The sequence below is a fragment of the Artemia franciscana genome, chromosome 2, assembly GCF_032884065.1.
Source record: "Artemia franciscana chromosome 2, ASM3288406v1, whole genome shotgun sequence".
Lineage (NCBI taxonomy): Eukaryota > Metazoa > Arthropoda > Branchiopoda > Anostraca > Artemiidae > Artemia > Artemia franciscana.
This window is the reverse complement of record NC_088864.1, coordinates 66407923-66429105: the sequence shown is the minus strand read 5'-3', so window position 1 is coordinate 66429105 and position 21183 is coordinate 66407923. Positions and strand designations below refer to the sequence as shown.

The window sequence follows — 21183 nt, the reverse complement described above, 5'->3', positions numbered from 1 at the left end:
TACAAAAGCGACTTATGAACTCCACACGAAAGTTTTCTACCTGTTTAAGTTAAGTTAGGGTCGCATTTTCCTACTTCTAAGTTAAGGCAGTGCAATAGTGCTGCCTAAGTTAAGAGCAAAGCGGGCACATTTTTTTGTTCTCTACTAATGCACTTCGTATAGAAGGAGTTGGCTTGGAAACTTCGCTAGGGGCTGAATTAATTGGAAATTATAGCTTTAATGTCCTTTTTCAGAGTTTCAAGTGATTAATGGGGACAATCCCCTCCCATGTCACACACGTTTTTTCCCAAATTTATAGAATCGACATTTCAAGATATCTATTTTGTTCAGACCGCCCAAATAATAATTGGATTAGTATATGATTTTGGAATTTATTTTTGCCAAATTAAATAGCAGGAGTTTTTTGTAAATAATCAATGTGTAGGGAAGTATCCCTCACTTTTGAGAGCAAAAGTACCTTAAATGCTACTAATGGAAGATCTTTTGAAGGAATCTCAAATAGGCGTTTTCTTCTCTAGTCTATTGGAATTGGTAGCCTATAAGAACATGGTTGAATAAAACATTTTGTGGTTAAACTGCAATTATTCAACTTGGGATTAATGATACAAGTTCAAAATAAACAATTTAAGTGCTGTTAAAACGCTGCTTGGCAATAATTCAAGTTGTAGAAAACAGTAATACCTGAAGATTTTGATGGTTGAAAAAAACAAAAAATAACAAATTAATGTGAAGGTGAAAAAGTATTTATTGAATTTTGGTAAATGCAAAACAGTGAAGGGACTGTATGGTTGATATTCAGACCACCTTTTAGGCTCTTTTATCTCCTTGAGATCTTGTGCTTTATAAAATATTGCTTACTTGTATGTATGTGCTGTATATAGTGCCCTTATCTGCTTGTATTTTTGCCTCTCTTTTTACTTTATTGAGGTCTGTTTAATCGTATTTGTGCATTCATTTTTTTTTTTTTTTTTTTTTTTTTTCTGCAAAGTAAGCTTGTCACGTGAAAGACGTAATGGTTCCTGGTAGTCCTGGGAAGGGTGGAGGTTGTGGGGGAGTTAGAGGTGGACCCACTGTACCAAATTTGTTGGCTAAAGGTCATGATATGACAAAAACTACTGACACAAATGACAAGGGTAAGCTAGTCCCTCTATCAAAGACTTCTGCTGGATATCTAGGGCGTAGATTGGCTGTAGCTCTAGGAAATGATTATGGGAAAATACTCCCACGAATAGGTCCTGGAGGCTCTCTTGAAGTTGTTCCAAAAAATCTAGACATAGCTAATAAGATCTTAGGCATAAGGGATCTCACATTGAATAATATAGTGATCAAATTTGAAATGAAGCCAGGAAATATGCTATACTCAAGCAGAAAAGGAGTACTATACGTTCCCAGGGATTTAGCTACTCCTGAAGAACTCTGTAAGGAGATTCAGCAAGTAGAACAGGTTACAAAGGCAACTGTACTAAACCCTCATCCCACATCTAGAGATGGTAAACCATACACTAGCTACACTATACATGTTGACTTCTCTCAAGAAATAGATTTTCCTACAATAATTCCTATATGGAGTGCCCTCACTGTGGTGAAACAGTTCATACCAAAACCGTTGAGATGTTTCAAGTGCCAGAAATTTGGCCATAACTCTCTAAACTGTTGGGGTAAAGATACTTGTGGTATTTGTGGAGATAATCACCCCATAACAGCTTGCCCTGAGTTAAACAAAAACAGAAATGAACAAAAAGTAAGATGTGCAAACTGTAATGGACAGCACACTGCCCTCAGTAAAGAGTGCCAGGATTACAAGTTTAGAGCTGCAATACTGAAAACGTCAGTCACAAAAGGTATATCATTCAAAGATGCAGTTCAAGCTTTTACTGACACCAAAGGGAAGACTCTGCACACACCACCACCAGCTTTAAACTTTGAAAATTTTCCAGTCCTTGTTCACCCTTCAATCCCACCAGAAGCAAAAATACAGGAACCAATTAACAAGGAAGTTGTCTTACTGAGAGAAAAAATAGACCAACTAACCACAGTAGTGTCATCATTGTGCTCACTGATTGCTTCCAGTGTAAAGTTAAGCAAAAGCTCGAAGTCAGAGGTACAGAAGATCCTGTCTTCACTGAAGAAATCTGAATCCTTTGTTTCTGGAAATGAAACAGACTCAGAGGATGGTATGGATGAAGATAACTTTGTTCCAAAGAAAATTTTGTCCTCTCCAGGGAAAAAGACATTAAATAAGCGTGTTCATAAACAAAAAATCCAAGAATGACTACAAGGGTAATCCAACTAAACATTAGGGGAATGGGAAAATCAAAGGTAGTAGAATTGAAAAACCTTCTAGTGAGGAGTAAGCCAGATATTGTACTGATTCAGGAAACTTTATTGAATGAACAGAAAACTTCCCCAAATTTTAAAGGCTATAGCATGGCTAGATGGGATAGGAAGACAGGACCAGGGGGAGGACTTATGACTTTAGTTAAGGATAATATCCCGTTTAAAATAGTAGATGATTTTACCCCAGGAAAAAATGAAATTGGGATTATATCTGTCAAAGAGGATGGAATGGACAACTGGATATCCGTTATCAACTATTATAACAGGACTGCAACTGACTTTGATTTTAAGCAGTTCAAAGATGCTTTTCAGAAATGTAAAGAGAGGAAAATAATTGCTGGTGACTTCAACCTTCATAACCCAATGTGGGACTCAACATCATCTCCAAATCATAATTCTAATTTACTGGCAGATTTTATTACTGATCCTCAAAATATGGTTTGTCTTATCACTCCAATAGACCTAGGTACTAGGCTAAACCCCCTTAAATGGGAAGACTTCCAGTATAGATTTAACAATTGCTTCTTTAGACCTTTCAGTTGACTTTGAGGTTGTTATACCGTCACCCTTGGACTCTGATCATTTCCCAGTAATGTCAGTGCTTAATTTTTCTGCTTATAGACTTCAGTTAATGAAGTCGGTGAGTTGGAAGTTCCGCAAGGAGTCCTGGCCTGAATGGCAGAGAGAGGTAGACTCGGATCTGACGGATGTTGAACTACCTACCTCTGTTGAGGAGCTTAATGAGAAGTTAACTCAAGTTATGGTGAATGCTAGTGAAAGGGTATTTGGGTATGTAAAACTTAAAAGAAAATCTAGAAACTCCACACCAGGGTGGAATGCTACATGCCAAAAAGCTTATAAGAAACGAAACACGGCAAGAAACAAATTTAGAAGAAATCCTACAGTTACAAACAAAATTGAAATGAATGCAAAACAAGCCATCTTTAGGAAAATTGTTCCCCAAGAAATCAAGAATGGATGGAAGACTCTAATTGAGACAAAGTTTACGAAGACTACATCAATCAAAGAATTGTGGAGGAACCTGGAAAGTCTACACTGGACAAAGGTCTTCCTCAATATCTGGCATCATGATACACAACAGAACCACTGCCGCCACAACACCCGAGAAAATAAAACTTCTGAAAGAGTATCTAATTGCAAACATTCCTCCACAACTTTCTACTCAAAACCGACCCACTATGCAACCTACACAGGTCTTCCCTAAGAATGATATTGAACTTGTAGAACAGGATATTGATACGATTATTAAAAAATTAAAACCAGGGGCTATGGGCCCAGACAGTGATATTTCACCCCTCTCCCTCCACTCAACTTGTTTTTGGGGCGGGCTGTATGTTATGCAATTTGCCCATTGTTCACATTCACATACAGTATTTGTTATCTGGAAATGCCAACATGTCAAAAAGAAAACAAAGGCTTAGGTGACACTAATTTAATTTAAAAATAAGACTGGTATTTCTTTGATTATTAGAACTGTCTATACTTAAAATGCCTTGATCTCTAAAAATGCTACAGATGTGCTACCTCGTATTGACCATCAATGATAAACTTAGCCCTCTTTGGGAAACAATCACAGTTTTGTGATTGCACAATCTTTTTTATCACTGAAAAGGGCACAATGAATCGAATTGCAATTTAAATGCGCCCTGACCTAATATTCAAGAACCACAAGTCTGAATCCATCACTCACGGAGAAAATGAAAGAAACACACAAGCAAAAGAACATACGTTCGTAATATTTCTTCTAGGATAAACCGTAAATTTAAGATGGAAGGTGTCATAGGGCTTTCTGATTTTCATGTGTCTTATAGTATGATTTTCATTAATATTTTCCTTCTTCTTTGAAAATAAGTCCAATTTTTTCGAGCTTTTAGCTTTTTATGGGCAACATCAAACTTGATGAATTTCATGTGTCCTACACTTATTTTGAAACAGCATCAGAAGGCAAGTTTTTGATGTATGAATTCTTATTAAAAATCCTTTTTTAGTTTTTTTTTCAAAAGTTTCTAACTCTTTACTTACAGTTTTTGACTAAATAATCTTTAATGTAAAAAAAAAATATATTTACATAGCACCAGCCTAGAATTCTTATACTAACCTAAGCTACTTCAAGTACAAGAGTAAGTTGGATGCTGAACTATTACATATTTTGAAATGGTTCCTGTCAAGGCTTGTATGACCTCTGTCATCATGCTTCATGTCAAACTTGTTCATTATCCAAACAAGGAGAAATATCTTCCAAAGTAGCTTAGACTGACATACCATCTACTGTTTAAATGCAGTCATAACTCTTCTTAGGGTTGGTAGTCCCTGGGGAAAATATAATTACAGTGCACCCCTCCTAACTCAAATATAGATAAAAAAAAAAACAGTTTCCAACTGAGCAAAATTATGTAAAACTCAAACCCTCACATCTTGTTACAAATAATAACTGAGAAGAACAGTATGTGCCAATGAACAGCTGAAAGTATAAGCAATGCAATAATAAGGCTATTATTAAAATTACTTAAGATAAAACACTTGAAATTACTAGTCTGTTTTATTCACATATGAACACAAAGCTGACTGCCTTTTGACTTTAAAAATATCACTTTTACTACTCGATACTTATTCTCTAAATCACAAATATTGAATTAAATTTTTTCATTTCAATTGCTTGTAGAAACAGAGATTAAACACATATTAAATTTATGACGACAAATAATTCCCACTGGGCTTTCTCCAGTGAGAGGTGATTTGGGTTTACACTTAAATTGTGTCATGCTGTAGTAAAATAGGGGCAGTCCTAAAACCCATCTTTATCATTCCGGCATGTCAGAGAAAAGTGATCTTTCCCAAAACGAAGTCTTTTACCTTAGGCAAAGACGGCAAAATCAACGTGAAAAATTTGATCAAATGTGCAAATCTTCTTCCTTGCCACCCAGGGCAGCAGCCCTGGTTGTCTTGTTCCCTCTGAACAGCTATGAATGTAATTGGCTATGTTATGGCAAGATAGTAATTGATGCTGTTCGTCAGAGAATTTGGTATTTTAAATACAGAAAAAAAAGCATAAAAGGTATAGGCTACTATTAGTAAATACCAGCTAGATCTACTTTAAAACATTCAAGCAAATCTCAATACCTACTGGGTATTTTATCCTAGCCGGTATAATGTCAGTGGATTCTTTGGTTTTGCAACACTAGCAAAAGACTACATCTTGATAATTTCTTTTAGGGCCATTAATATGTACCAGTGAATTGCTTCATTGTTAAAAGGTCCGAGAGAGCCAAAAATTCTAGTAGCATCAAGACTAGACCTAGTCTAGCAAAGCGCTTTTCAAGAAGCATGGCTTAAAATCAATTTTCAAAGAAAAGAGCTTTGCTGAAGTAAGTCCTAAATTCTCTTTTACCGGAATGAAGAAACAATATTTTCTGAGGTTATATGCTGATTTATTTTTTGGCTCATTTTCTGCTAATAATTAACAGGCGTCCTTGATTTTCGAAATTTGCAACGAACTCGCGGATAAACCAACTGTTACAAATTGAAGCTCTTTCTCCTTAAAAATTTCATTGGTTTTTTACAATTTTTTAAGACGTTAATGGTTGTGTAAGTTTCCATGTGACCAATTCAAAGAATTAGTTTTCATTGTTGGTGTCTTTGGTGCTTTGATACGCCTCATGAGCGAGAAAAATATGAAAACCAAAAGAAAAAGGTCCTCTACCATGCCTACTTTGATACAAGTGGTTATCCCTTGTTTCACCGTAGATACAGGTGCCTATGGAAATGCTACAAGTTATTTTCGGTAGGTGATTACGGTCGCTCCATAGTTCAATTGGTTGTTTTCAGTAAGTGATTTAGCAGACTTCACTGATTGAACATCAGATGGAGTTTTCGATGTATTTTACAAAAATAATGAATCAAAATGTTTCCTTATGCCAAAACTGCCTTTGAAAATCAATTTCATTGATTTAACCCTTTGTTTGGTTGTAATGTTTACTAATCACTAACTGAGGCAGAGAAGATGAGGGTGAAATGAATCCGCCTGGACAACCGGTACCCCATGGGTACTTAATCTGTCAAACAAGCCGTAAAAAAGAAAGAAAAAAGAAAATTTAAATACTGAAAAAGGAAAAAAGGAGTCGAGTGACAAGAAAAAAAGAAAAAAGGCCCATCACCATGCCTACATCAATGCAAGAGGTCCTTCCTCATGCTTACGTTGATATAAGTGGTTGTCTAGTACCATTGATTGTGTGTAAACCGATATAACCAATGAACAGAATAATACCAATGACAATATGCATATTGACACTGTAGGTGAAGCCACTTTAAAAAAATGAGAAAAAAAACCCAGCTAAACTGTCATAAAAATCTTTCCTTTTTTCATGTCTAAATGACATTGTGTATAATTAGAAATAAAAAAAAGTTGCTTACGACATTTTTGAAATGTGAAATGAAAATAGTATAAGTAAGTTAGTCGTAATTTTTTTCTTAATAATATCTTGATAATTTTTTCTTGATTTTTTTTTTCTTTATAATAAAAAAAATACATACACAAAAAGAATCGAATTTTGATGCTTAATCAAAATATTTGAAATTCATCAAATATTGAATGGTACCCATCAAAAGTTTCGAGTCTGACAAAATTTGCTGAATCTCTGAAAAAAGGGAAAAACACCACACAAAACATGAGCTGATCTTAACGAAAATCACACCATCAGATTTAGCATACCAGAAAACCCTGCTTTAGAGGTTTCTAGCTCTTATGTACGAAAATGTGGAGTTTTTTTTTTATTATTTCCGCCATAGGAAAGATCACGGATGTGTGTGTTTTTTTGTTCCCCCACGATTCATCTTACATAATCAGTTATCGTAGAATATTGAGAAAAGGCTCATTTGACCGAAACAAAACGTTCTAGTGCACTTTTAAGTGACTAAAATATTGGAAGGTAGCTAACCCTCCTCCTAAGCTGTTTTTCCCCCAGAGTCGCCCGATCAAAATTTTTAGATAACCATTTCTTCAGCATGGTAGAACAATTTAATAACACTGTCTTTGAGAATAATATGACTTCCTAGACTCCTTAGGGGAATGGCTACTAGTTATGAACATTGCCCATTGCTTGCATATAGTATTGGTTATTAGGAAATACCCAGACGTTTTTTTTTGGGGGGGGGGATTTCTCTGGTGGAAGAGAGTTATGTGACAGTAACTTTCCATGGAGGAATTTTTCATGGGGGAAGGCACTTTCCACGGAGAGGGAGCCAACTGTCCCAACATTATTTAACAAAACGATCAGAAATCAAATAAAAAAATAATTTTTTTCAATTGAATGTAAGGAGAAATATTAAAAAAATCGAAAAGAACAGAAATTATTACGTATATATGGGAGGCGGCTCCGTCCTCAACAAGTCACTCTTTACGCTAAAGTTTGACTTTGACTTTTTGTTAAGTTTGACCAGTTACTAAAGAATGACTCCTGACTCGCAAAGGCCGTTTAATTAGAACTATAAGCTCTTTTAAAATCTAAAAAAAAACATGCTTGTTTTTTTAACTTTATTTAATGTCAATAGAAGATAAACAGAAATTAGTTTAAAAAACTTTTTCACAAAACAAGTTTTCATAGCATGTAAGAAGCAACATTAAGCCAAAAATGAGTAGAAATAAAAGTCAAATCACCTTTCAAGGGTAAAATAGCAACAATTCATCATTAAAAAAATAAATGAAAACAAAAACTAACAGCAACTACAAAACATACCTGAGTTAAACTTATACAAGCAGAAAATTATTCAAGTAGAGGTGACAACTCCCATGCCTTCTCAAGACCAGAAGGTTTAAATGTCAAAGGTCGATTTAAACCAAAGGTTTAAATGTCTTCTCTGCAATGTAGTATATTCATCTCAAATACAAATAAATTTTCATTACACAACAGGTTATTACACTAAGAGTTGTGATACTCATACTAAGGATTTGCCTAAAAGACCATGGCGAAGACTTCAAATTCTCGGCAAACAAAAAGATATGATTTATTTATATTGAACACAAAGAGCGATTGCCCATACTGTTAGAATGTCTCTTGATTACACGACCGCATCAATTTTATTTGTGAAGGGGAAGGTCTTCGATATTTTATGTTATCAAAGCACTAGTTTAAAACAATTTTATCTCTTACATATTAAAGGCATGTTGTTTTCAAACTCTATTCAATAACGCATTCCATTTGAACATTATATGGTAAAAAAACAAACAAGAAACGATAAAATTAAAAACTGCAGTGCACAAACTGCCAAGCCGTTTTCAGCAGACTTAAAGTTTTGCCAAACAGGCAGTTTCATATTTAGAAATACAAAATAGTACCTAGCTCATTGTCAATACATAATAATAACATAATACACCAGCTCATTGTCAAATGCAAAAACTCGCGTGCGTGTGTGTTGTGTACTGGAAAAGATATTCCCGTCACTGATATTGCCGTGGTATCTTCCAGTAAGCACAGATAGACTAAACAAATTGCAAGAAGAGACAGTAAGTAACCTTCAATTAATCCGGCTTACCATAATCATTTAGAGAGGACGACCTGAAATTAAAAGCAGTCTACCTGTAAATATACTCCCCTTTTGCAATATCAGGTCTGGATTGACAGTCACCGATTGGATCATACTGAAAGAAGATCGTTTGGTCATTCCTCTGAAGCCCCGTTAAGATAATCTTAACCACATGCATGCATCACATCTAGAAAAAGAAAAGACAAAGCAGCGAGCTCGGCCCATCGTTTTCTGGCTAGGCATGGACAAAGGATAGTGAAGACTATATTAGACATTGCTATGCTTGCATCAAATATCAAAATTCAAATCAAACGGAGGCCTTGTTACCTCATGACGCTTGACGTTCAGCGTTGAGAAGTATACTGGCGTCACAGGTAATATCTTAATTCACTCAGTCATTCGGGTCTCGCAAGTTTTACCCCTCTTTCAATACGTTTCGCTTGCTCCAGATAGCAGCTCGGTAATCTCTTATATATACAGAGATTTCCTGACGCAAAATTGAATACAGATTAATAAGAACAGAGGATGTTGAACACAAATATTAATTTCCTATATCCAGGCCTATTATTTGGCTAACAATAAGCTCGTTTTTGCAGCCCGTCGTTTTCGACGGTTCCAGCCGTCTAGCATATAACGATTTTTTATCCTTCATCCGCTCGCTTTACTGGCTATGGTTGGCTATAGTACGGTATATACGGCACAGAGAAATTCCAAAGCAAAACTTCATACGCAGCCGAAAAAGAAAGCTTACTTCAAGAAAGTTCGTATAGTTGATCAATAGTAGAAGAAACTTGAGATGCAAAAATATCGAACTATAATAATGTGGATTTCTTATGAAGCTTGGTTTTGGTGAAATTAAGGCATATTTCGGTGAGGCTCAAAGGGATTTTTTTTTTCTTACAGTGCACATCGTATAGCAGATTTTCCGAGAGAATGGATTTTCAGCATACAATAACCCGATTTAAATACCAGGAATCCCATTACTAGAATTCAAATTTGCATTAAATTATGCATATAAACTTGAGGTGTGCTCTCTTCCTTCTAAGCAGTAAAAATAATTTATATTCTGCCCAAAAAGAAAAGACGACATGGTGATCGCTCCATATGGCACAATTTCGTATCTTTAATGCTCTTAAGTTTTTATTTTGATCCGTCTAAATCTAGAAGTGTAAAAGCAAATCGCTGTTAAAACAAAAGAATATTTTACTGAGAAAAAAAAATGAAAGAAGTAAGAAACAAAAATATATTTTCAGTACAATCCAGCCTTTTTCATAATTTGGAAAAACTCTTCTTGACTGACAGCGCCATCTCCATCTTTATCAGCTTCTTCTATCATTTCCTGAAATGTTAAGACAGAATTTTTATAATAGCACAACAGCAGGATAAAGCGGAGGAGCCTCGACAGGAGACAAATTCCAACACTTAAAAACCCTTTACGCAACTTTTAACTTGTAAAGATAATTTTACAAATAAACAAAACTAGATACTCAGAATATTTCAAGTTTTAAATGTTGCATCTGAAAGAAGGTAACTGTAAATAGCTGAATAAATAACCATCTAGTAACTGAATAATTCTTCAACGATAAATTTTTCCTAGATAAATTCAGCCAACAAACTTTCAAACCACTTATACTGCCATAAAATGGCAGAGCTTGCCATAAAGATATAAGCCACAACTTTAGAAAATTGTGCTAAAGCAAAAAAGATTAGAGACACCACTGAAGTCAAAATCCAGAAAATTCGTCCTTTAAAATGTCCTCTGAGTCAACTGGCCTCAAACCTAGACGATCTGGATTCTCATTTCTTACTGTCAAAGTATCAATGCTATTTTCAAAGTATGTTGACTGTCAAAGTATCACTGCTATTATCAAAGTATGTCGACTGTCATAATACTACTACTTTTAATATTAACAACTGCTACTATTACTACTAATGCTACTAAACTGCTCCGATACTACTTGATTTACAACTACTTGTAAGGCTAAGAGTATTAAGAGAAAAGGGATTTTTTGAATCCTGGATTGTCACTGACAACCTAACTACCACCGATGGCAGCTAGATTTTACCAATTTTACTCAAGGGTTCTAAACCAAATTTTCATGAGCTATATAAGATTTTTGGAGGCATTAAAGTTTGCAGAGGGTTTACAGTTCAATTTTGTTCATTTTTTTGCAATTTCGTCCCCTTTATCACCTATTAATGCTAATTTTCTATGTTTCTTTCAGAGACATCTTAGCAATAGCAAACACCTTTCAGGCATCTCAGAGGTAGGGAAACTGCTGTTCCTTTGTCCATGACCTCCCCTTTACACCACCTTAATTCATTGTTACCTCTTATTTTCCTCCAATTATTCCATCCCTCTTCTGCATTATCAAATTTTAAACTCTGTAGTTTTGTCTTCAGCTGTTCTGGAAAAGTTTTCTCAAATTCTCATCCAGGATTCTATCAACATCATAGCTTCCCGAAAGGTAGTTACCCTTCCTTAATTTCAGCTTTAAATCAACATTAGGCACTACTAGATGGAGATTTTTTACTTTCAACATCAATAATAGCACTCCTTTATAACCTAGTATCTTGTATTGATCCTACCAATCTTCGGTTTACAATAGCATGATCAATAGAGCTAGCTGTCTTACCATCATGGGAATACCATGTTAACTTATGTGCCATTTTACGACCAGATACTGCATTGGTTATAACTAAATTATTATACCAACAATATTGCATCAGTTTCTAGCCATTACTGTTTTCTTTTCCTACATCAAATTTACCAAGGATAGGATATCATCTATCCTTAACTGTGCCGACCTGGGCGTTAAAATCTCCTAATAAATATACCACATTTCTAACTGGGACCCTGTCTGTTTGTTCCTGTGGCTGCAATTAAAATTTATCTGAGTCCCTCCATCAGTCCGTTCTACAAGGGCCTATACTACTGTGATTGATACCTTGCATAGTCATAAAATGAGAGACTAGCATTCTATTGCAAGTACCTTCCCGAAAAAAACAAGACTTAACAACTTCCTTACTCATAACAAGCCCTCATCCCTGCCTGTGTACCCGATCCTCCCTGCCTGAATAAATAAATCCTATATCACCTAATTTCATGTTTTCTACCTCAGGAATATAAGTTTCTGCAACTCCTAATAAGTCCATTTCAAAGCGTCTTAATTCGTCAGTCAAAATATCGGCACAATAGTTGTGTTTTAACTTTGTAACATTTCAAGTTGCAATTTTCATATTCTTCAAATCACTAAATTTATTATGGCCTCAGAAAAATTAATGGTCCCATAACCAGTGGAGGACAGGGACTAACACATCTTTTCAACTTTTCACAAAGTGCTTAACACAGCTTAGAACCGGAGATCAAGAAGTCCCTGGGATCTGCATGGATGTTTTGTACAATCCGGGGTACATCGCGGTCAGAACATGGTGAAAAGCTAATGGTGAATTGCTGAATCCGGGGTACATCTCAGTCAGAACATGGTGAAAAGCTAAAATGGTGAATTGCAGAAAAGCTACTTTCCTATTGAGTTTCCAAGAACTTAGCATTTTATTATACTAGTTTATCTTATCATTATTTTGGGAAAAATCATTTTTTTTCCATTTTTTGAGCATGAGTGATTTTTCTATTTTTAAAAAAGATCAGTGTATCATTTTCTTTATTTTTAAAACATATCACTGATAAAGAGTACCCCTCAGTTTGGTTTCCTGGGTCTTCGTGTTTTATTAAATTAGGTTATTGCATAAGTTTTTTGGGAAAAAAAGAACAGTGAATCATTTTTTATTTGTTAAACTCAAGAGATTTTTCTTAATTAAGAAAAAATCAGCATTTCACTCTCATTATTTTTAAGGTACGTCACCAATAAGATGCCTCCCTATTTAGTTTGCAGGCTTTTTTCTTTCTTATTAGATTAGTTTATCCTACACGTTTTATGGAGATAAACAGCGTTTTATTTTCTTATTTTCCGGACTCAGGGAATTTTTTTATTTTCAACAAAATTAGTTTTTCGTTTTCTTTATCATTAGTTTGCGTCTCTCTTTTTAGTTTCTCGGCCCTTCTTTTCTTATTACATTTGATTATTTTTTTGGATAAGAAATTAGCATTTGATTTCCTCGTTTTAAATACAAAATAAAAGTTTACCTTCAAATCCTCGTCACTGATATCTTCACCAAGTTCTTTGGCAATTTTTTTAAGTTTTGCAAACGTTATTTTGCCAGTATTGTCTTCATCAAAGAGTCGAAATGCCCGTTTCACTTCTTCTTTGGATTCATTGCATTCAATTTTTGATGTTACTAATTTACTGAATTGTTCAAATGTCACAAAACCTGTAATATGTAATAATTGACTGACCAATTCAAAAATCACAAAACCTGCAATTAATAACGATAGCAAAGGATAAACTAGAACAATCAGTTAAAAAATCAGCAGGGTTAAACACTTTTCATTGGCTATCATAATGGCCGCTGCCGAGTGGTAACATAAAAGCCGTCCTGGCCGAGTGGATTTGTGCGCTGGATTCAGGATCCTTTGTCTGAGAGGGCGAGGGTTCGAATCCCAGTGTACCCAATTGTTTAGTTTGGGCCGGGGGTCAGTGGCGTGAATCTGTAAGCTTGGCCAGAGTCGACCCAGCTCTAAATGGGTACCTGGAGAAATCTGGGGAAGGTAAACAGGAAGGGTGTGCAATAGCACAGGATGGTTGGCCCCCAACCCCCCATTATACTTCCTGGCTGAAGGGCCAAGAAACGAAGATCAGCACCGCCGGTAGGGACTGTAAAGTCTAATGCCGTATTCTTTACCTTACCCTTATAGCTATCATAATTATACTGGAAATTGGGCTTCAAAATGAAGAGTTTTAGCTTAAATATGAATTGGATTATTTTGGTATTTAATCTTATTGACTTAATTTTCTATTTAATTAACATATCTCTATTTTAATTCTTTTAAGAAGTCGATTTTATTCTGACTTTTTATCTTATTATTGCACTATTTTTGAAATAGTCATTCGATATTTGTTAAATAATGTTCAGAATGACAATTTTAAAAAATTGTAGAGAATCCGTTGAGTAAACAATTAAAGTAAAAAAGGCGCTGTGCAATTAAGATACAAAAGAACAACATTAAAACTTGCAGAAATTATCATCCATATGATGCTTTTACCCCAAAACCCCGCTCTCCCTGCTTAAGTTTGACAAGTAAACTTCTAGAAAGATATTTTAAGATGCACGAAGCATAACCAGTTCATAATTCGAAATATACTAATTGCTAATCGGGTGTCTGAACTTATGTCTCCTACATTACTGTTGGAGGGTTTTCCAAGCCCTGAAAAGAGGCTTTCCTGGCTGTTTAAATGATAAAAGGAAACCAAAGTTCACGTAGATGCAACATTTGTTATCTCAGACTTCGAACTAGCACTGGTAACCAATCTGAACCAATTCTCTAGCGCAGGTGCATAAGAATATCCGCCCACCCTACCCTCGATATTGCTATCATCTTTTTTTGCACGGTCTTAAGGGCTTTTCCAAACTTGACTTACAACCAAAAATGACCCCCTCCCCAACAAGTAAACACCAGTCAACAAGCAGTCACCCACGAAATGTGTCCATACTATTCTCAAAAATGGAAAGGTTAACACGGTAACTGAATATTCGTGACCAAAAACAATTAGGCAAACCAAAAATAAATATTTCTTATCTCAATAGATAATTTTTCATTCTAAGTTTTTCTGTGACGCTACATTGTTACGCCCCAAAAAGAACGGATTTCAGGATTTCATATAGTCTTAATATAAGATCAATATTAAGATCTGGGAGTTTTGTTGCGGGAACCGTTTTTTTCCGCAGATTCAAGCTGGATAGACCTTTGAAAACTAAAGCATTTATTCGAAATCGGATGAGGCTCAAATGTGATATATAGCCTAATAAACAAAAGAAAGAAATTTTAAGAAAACAACCTATAACAAGAACAAAAAAAAGAAATTAATCCACAGATATTCCACCAGGAGACCAAGCTTCGCTAGGGCCCCGGCACACGGCACACAGCAGGCTTGTATATGTTTGATTCTCAAATTACGCATTGGTATAATTATCGTGTTATTTTTTATTTTAAGTCATGAGGTGACCAATCAATAATTTCAATTGAATTAAGAAACTCTGGCGTGGATTCAATTCTAGCTTCCCGTTTATCCTTCATACACGCTAAAATAATACATTCCTTCATTTCATCGTAATTTTGATTTACCTTCTAACAGCAGACTTAGTTGTAATACATTTTCGTTTGTAATTCAATTTGAGTCTTGATGTCGCTTTTTCCATGCCTTTTGCTTTAGCTGTTCAGAGAAATGTGTCATCTTGTATTATTTCCCATACCTCAAATGATAGGACCAGAGCAGGGAAATAAGTATAGAATTTGCTCTTTATAAATTACCATAATTATCGTGATATTCTTTATTTTTAAATCAGAGGGTGGCAAATCAGCAACTTCAATTAGATTTTGAGATTCTGGCGTGGATTCATTTGTTTCTTCCTGTGTATCTTCGCAGACGGCAAAATAACACGTTTCTTCGCCCCAGGGTGGCAAACAAGCAAATTCAATTGAATCAAGAAATTCCGGACGTGAATTCGATTCCTGCTTCCTGTTTATCCTTCACTGACAATAACATGGCCCTTCCTTCAATCATAGTTTGATTTATCTTCTAGCCGCCAATCCTGTTGTGCAACATTTTTGTTTACAATTCAATATGACTCTTGCTGTCGTTTTTTCCAAGCTTTTTTCCTTAGCTGTTCAGAGTAGTATTGTAATATTACCGCAAAATAAAAACTCGGTAAGTAAAACTGATAGAATTGGTAAAATAAGGTAAAATTGGTAAAATCAGGTAAAATATGGTACTCCCTAGGAAATACAGGGTAAAATAAGGTACTCCCTAGGAAATACAGGGTAAAATTGGCGTTTTATAGTTGCCCTGTAGATAGAAGACCAGTTGAGCATTTTTTTTTCAGCAACACTTACAGCTTTCAATGAAATTATTTTAATGATTTTGATTTTCCTGATCTTAAAAAGGTAATACCCTTTCATTTAGAGTTTCAACAATTTAATTAGCTGTCTAGTTTGTCCCTTTGGTAATCTTGTGTCTAGGGTAACATTTCAGCAATTGGACAGTTCCTGATTTCGGACATCCATTTTGTAAAAAAAAAAAAAAAAAAAAAAAAAAAAAAAAAAAAAAAAAAAAAAAAAAAAAAAAAAACCTAATCAAATTTACCATTATTTGGGTTTAAAATCATATTAGTAATTGTTCCTACATTTAAACTTAAGAAATGTTACCCCAACACCCTTGCATATTTAGATAGCCGTATTCAGCCACATTCCTCAAATCCTATACATGTTATTTTTCATTGATTTATAAAAGTACCAAATACAAATAAAAAAGAGGTTTGTAACATTTTGATGACTTTGATTAATTAAGCACAGAATCATAATAGCAGAAAATTTAGTCACTGTCACAGTCATTAAGACAGTCTTCAACAGGATTTACTTGCAAGTCTAGCCTCTTCAATCTTAGATTATGATTCAGGAGACCGTACCTGTTCCAAAGCCCCCTCCCCCCACACGAAAGTCTCGGATACGGCCCTGAGGATTATATATCAGTTTCTGCCTCCATCCTCCCATTGTCTCTTCCTTAGATCTAATTCTGTATTTATCTGAAGATTCTTTCAAAACAACTGCTGAAACGCAAGGGCCCTTAAACTTGAATAAGAATTTCTTTTATACACTGTAGTCAGTAACAACTCATTCGTGGCGATTGGTTGAAAAGCAGGCTATATTTTAGAAAATGGCACTGGAACTGGAACGATATCCAATTGAATGAGCCCTCTCAAAAGCTTATTCGACCACCCCTTCCTTGTGAAATGCTTCTGGGGAAAAAATAAACGAACAAATATTAATACATATAACCGTTATGGGGTTTTTACTATAGGTAATGCAATAGGATTGCCCCTGACTTAAACAGGAGAGTAGAAATTTCAATTTCCCTTCTAATGAAAATTCGGGGGAATTAGATAGGGGGAATTTCCTACGAGGCAGGGGGGAATATTAGGTGAGATGTATTTTCAGGAGGGGGTAAGCACTGGATTCCAGGGAAGAGACGGCATGAATGCAAGATTTCTCTAAGAAGTGAAATATAAACTAAAAATGAGGATATTGATTCTACTTTGGCCATCATCATTGTTGAAAATCCAGACCATGCAGTTCTTTTTGATGAGGCAACTTTAATCTTTGAAGTAAATGGCTTCCCACATTCTTTTAGGAAGGCAACTGAAATTAAAAACAAAGTCCATAAATAAAGACCTTGCTTTAATTAGAGATACTGGAGATATTCCAATAAATTCAATTTACTACAACTTAAAATTAAAGGATTCGAATAACATTTTCCTCCAGTTTCAATTAAGATCGTCTGACCGCACTTTTATTGTAAACTAGTTCAGTAGACAAGCTAAGGTACTAAGCAGATAATTCTGGCCTAATCTTGCTGCTGAATATTCTTTCATTTATTCTGGCTTAGTCTTTTGGCTTGCTTGATTCAGTCTTTCTTCTGCTCAGTTAGAGCTAATTCAAAAGGTTAGTTTCCTTCTTTTTTTTTGAGCACTGAATACGGCTGGGTGGAAGTCCCTAACAAAATTTCTGCCTCTATCATTTTCGCTTCTTTTTTGACCGCTTGCAGACATTTTTCTCGGCTATTTAATATTATTATTATTTTTCTTGTTTGTTATATGCCAATCCTGCTTGTAGCCCTTTCTGTCCTTATCACTTAACAAAACTAATATAATTTTTTTCAGCTATTATTTCACCATTTTAAAATCATAATTACCTGTACTATAATACATTTTATCGTTCCGGTAACAAGTCAGACAGACGACCTTTTAAACCGGGGAACACAGTTATACACAAAACAAAACAGTATTCAATCCTTTTTTCCCAGCCTCTTCGCCCTTTTGTGCCCTGAAAATTGCAAGGTGTTGTAAAATACGTCAGTAAAATATGTAAGATACCGGTAAAATACGCAAAATGCCGGTAAAATACGTAAATTACACAAAATATGTAACGTACGTAAAAGAGGCAAAATACCAATTTTACAGGGGTTCATAAAATTACGGTAAAATACCCAATTTTATGGTGACTAATTTTACCAGTTACAAGACGAGTTCGGATTCATTTGTAGTCTTGCGCAATACGCATACGTCATACATACCAAAAACGACAAAACCACCCTGGGAAAAAATGATTTAATTTTGCTCGTTGAATACAAAAATAAATGTGACGTCACTCAAATGAAAAATGTTATCTTAAAATTAAGGCTCTAAGCGAATTTTCCCTAACTCCTGACCTATCTAGATCAGTAAACCAATTCAAAAAAGAAAAAAATTAATAAGAAAACAGAGCCGTTTTTGAGAAAAAATAAATAGATATGTACACAATTTAAATATATGGGTAAATACAAAAGGAATCAAACATAAGCGAACCTGAATTTTCTGAAGAAGTAGTTTTCAAGTCTTTGACCAGTTGTTGCAGTTCGTCCTTCTTCGGTTCAAATCCGAGTGCTCTCAAAGCTGCCTTTCAATAAAAAATAAAAATTTTTAGAACCACTGGCACAAATGGTAACTATGAAAATTTTACTTTTGGCTCCAGTAGTGTCTACCTCAGGAAATATATATAACATGTAGGTACCCAGCAGCATAATAAACGTGCGTCAAAATTTCATATTTGCACGTTGAAAGCCTCCTGCACATTACATCACTATCTTTATACACATTTTGCCAACGATATGGTCGGACAGACATCCCTCCCAAGATAAATGGGAGCAAACGTACTTGCAGCCAAAGTGCCACAAAACATAGTTTTGGTACTTAAGACCACATCATAGTGGAAGCATGTTCTTAAACTGTTCGAAAATTTTTCGAGGTGCATATCTAAGACGAAGATCGGCCGGCGACACATTTGTACTGCTTTTTCAGGAGAATATTTTCTGGATGTAACATGAGAAATTAACCATAACATACAATAAAAAAAATCTATAACAAAAAAAATATCTAGTGGGCCAACCTCCCGATATCAATATCAAAACTACCTGGCTAAAGCAATAACCAAGCCCAGTGAAATTGCAGCGAATGTTAATGATCTACTTGTAAATTAGATAAGCGTCAGACACATGCTTTCTTATTAAAAAAAAAGAGATAAGAAGCCTTGGGCATTAATTTCTGTGACCCTTAGGAAAATCAGCAGTCCCCCTAAAAAAATCAAAGCCGCTACTAAGGGTCAATGTTGAAGTTATTAACTTAATCTAGTGTGTTTAGTCCGTTTTTAATAAACTTAGTACATCCTATTTTTAGCATAGATTAATGATTGTATGATCAGTTTCCATGGGAGTTAACAAAATTTAAAAATAGATACACAGCATTTGGATAGATGTGATTAGCTTCTGTGTCAACCAATATTAACAAAATTGGAAAAGAGAGGAAAATCCAAGCAAAGTTAAACTAAAGATGTACAGGCAGGGTTGCCACCTGTAACACGAAAGTGCTCTTTTATCACTATTTCATAAATGTGTAGCACTGTAGCACGTGTTACATTGAATGTAGCACCTCTTCTCTTATATGAACAAATTGAGAATTTAGACAAATTTATAAAATTTAGAAAAATTAGACAAATTGAAAATATAGACAAAACATAGACAAATATCTTTGCAGTTTACATAAAAAAAAACTTTAGCAATTCTGAACTGAAATTATTTTTTTTTCACTTTTTTCATGTCTTAAAAAGACATTGCTTATCTATATATATAAAAATAAGTTGTCTGTCCGTTACGCCAGATTATATCTTCTATATAAATAAAAGAAAACAAACTAGAATGCAAAAACTGGAAATTGCATAAATATTTCGAAATATTTTGACAATAGATTAAAGTAATTCGAAAAAGAAAAATGGTAAAAAACTAAAAAAAAAACTAAAAAGAAAAAACTAAAAAAAAATTAAAAATTAAAAAAATTAAAAAAAGAAAAAACCTAAAAAGAAAAAACGTAAAAAAATAAAAAAGATAAAAAACTAAAAAAAAACTAAAAAAGCTAAAAAACTAAAAAAAGAAAAAACTAAAAAAAAACTGGGAATTGCACAAATATTTCAATATTTTTGAAAATAGATTTTCCACATGAGTGTGACAAATGTGACAACGTCATTGCAATACTGATATCTATCTATATTCTATATATATAAAAATAAGTTGTCTGTCTGTGGATCTGTGGATCAGGTGACGTCATGTTTCTGTGTCGGCTGACGTCATGAAATTAGTTGTCAGGTGACGTCATGTTTCTGTGTCGGCTGACGTCATGAAATTAGTTGTTGTCATTTTTTGCTTTGACGGTGACGTCATTCAAGTTATATAAGACATATGTTCACGTAGAAATCTATTAATGTTTAAGTTTACAATGACTGATGAAGATGCTCAAAGAGTCTATGCCAAAAAACTTGCTGCTGATAGTTCCTCGGCACGCTTTCTTTTCTGACTTTCTCTATCAGCAGCAAGTTTTTTGGCATAGACTCTTTGAGCATCTTCATCAGTCATTGTAAACTTAAACATTAATAGATTTCTACGTGAACATATGTCTTATATAACTTGAATGACGTCACCGTCAAAGCAATACTGTTTCAGAACATACACATGGGCTGGGACATACCCTTGGCAAAATGTCCTCTGTAACTCTCTGGTGGCGATAGCCTCTCTAATCCTTTAGCTATTAAAAAGGTAAACAGGTAAACAAAGTGACGTCATTCAAGTTATATAAGACATATGTTCACGTAGAAATCTATTAATGTTTAAGTTTACAATGACTGATGAAGATGCTCAAAGAGTTTATGCCAAAAAACTTGCTGCTGATAGTTCCTCGGCACGCTTTCTTTTCTGACTTTCTCTATCAGCAGCAAGTTTTTTGGCATAGACTCTTTGAGCATCTTCATCAGTCATTGTAAACTTAAACATTAATAGATTTCTACGTGAACATATGTCTTATATAACTTGAATGACGTCACCGTCAAAGCAAAAATGACGGCAACTAATTTCATGACTTAATTTCAGAATTAATTTCTGTGTTGACTGACGTCATGAAATTAGTTGTCGTCATTTTTGTTATGACGATGCTTAGTATATTGTAAAACACATTAATTTGGTTAATAATATACCATTTAAAACACCAAAATGAACATGCTGGAGTAGTCACTCGGTGAGAGAGGGTGTCAGAACGGAGAATGAAGGTCCCAGG

At 34.7% G+C, this 21183-nt stretch overlaps 1 protein-coding gene and 1 long non-coding RNA gene across 3 annotated transcripts in view; one reads left to right on the top strand and one right to left on the bottom strand.

The window, feature by feature from the left end:
• Position 1: 1 nt before the first annotated feature.
• LOC136043979 (uncharacterized) lies at positions 2 to 21124 on the top strand. Its single transcript, XR_010621767.1, has 2 exons — positions 2 to 53; positions 15450 to 21124. It is a non-coding gene; the product is annotated as an uncharacterized LOC136043979 (long non-coding RNA).
• The window catches only part of LOC136043977 (uncharacterized), a 48567-nt gene continuing 37446 nt past the window's right edge, over positions 10063 to 21183 (bottom strand). For both annotated transcript variants that reach the window (XM_065729063.1, XM_065729062.1), the window contains exons 4-6: positions 18394 to 18484; positions 13022 to 13206; positions 10063 to 10216 (exon numbers count right to left, since the gene is read on the bottom strand). In XM_065729063.1, coding sequence (XP_065585135.1) covers positions 10127 to 10216; positions 13022 to 13206; positions 18394 to 18484 — 366 coding nt within the window. In that variant the 3' untranslated portion in view covers positions 10063 to 10126. The remainder of the gene's footprint in view (positions 10217 to 13021; positions 13207 to 18393; positions 18485 to 21183) is intronic.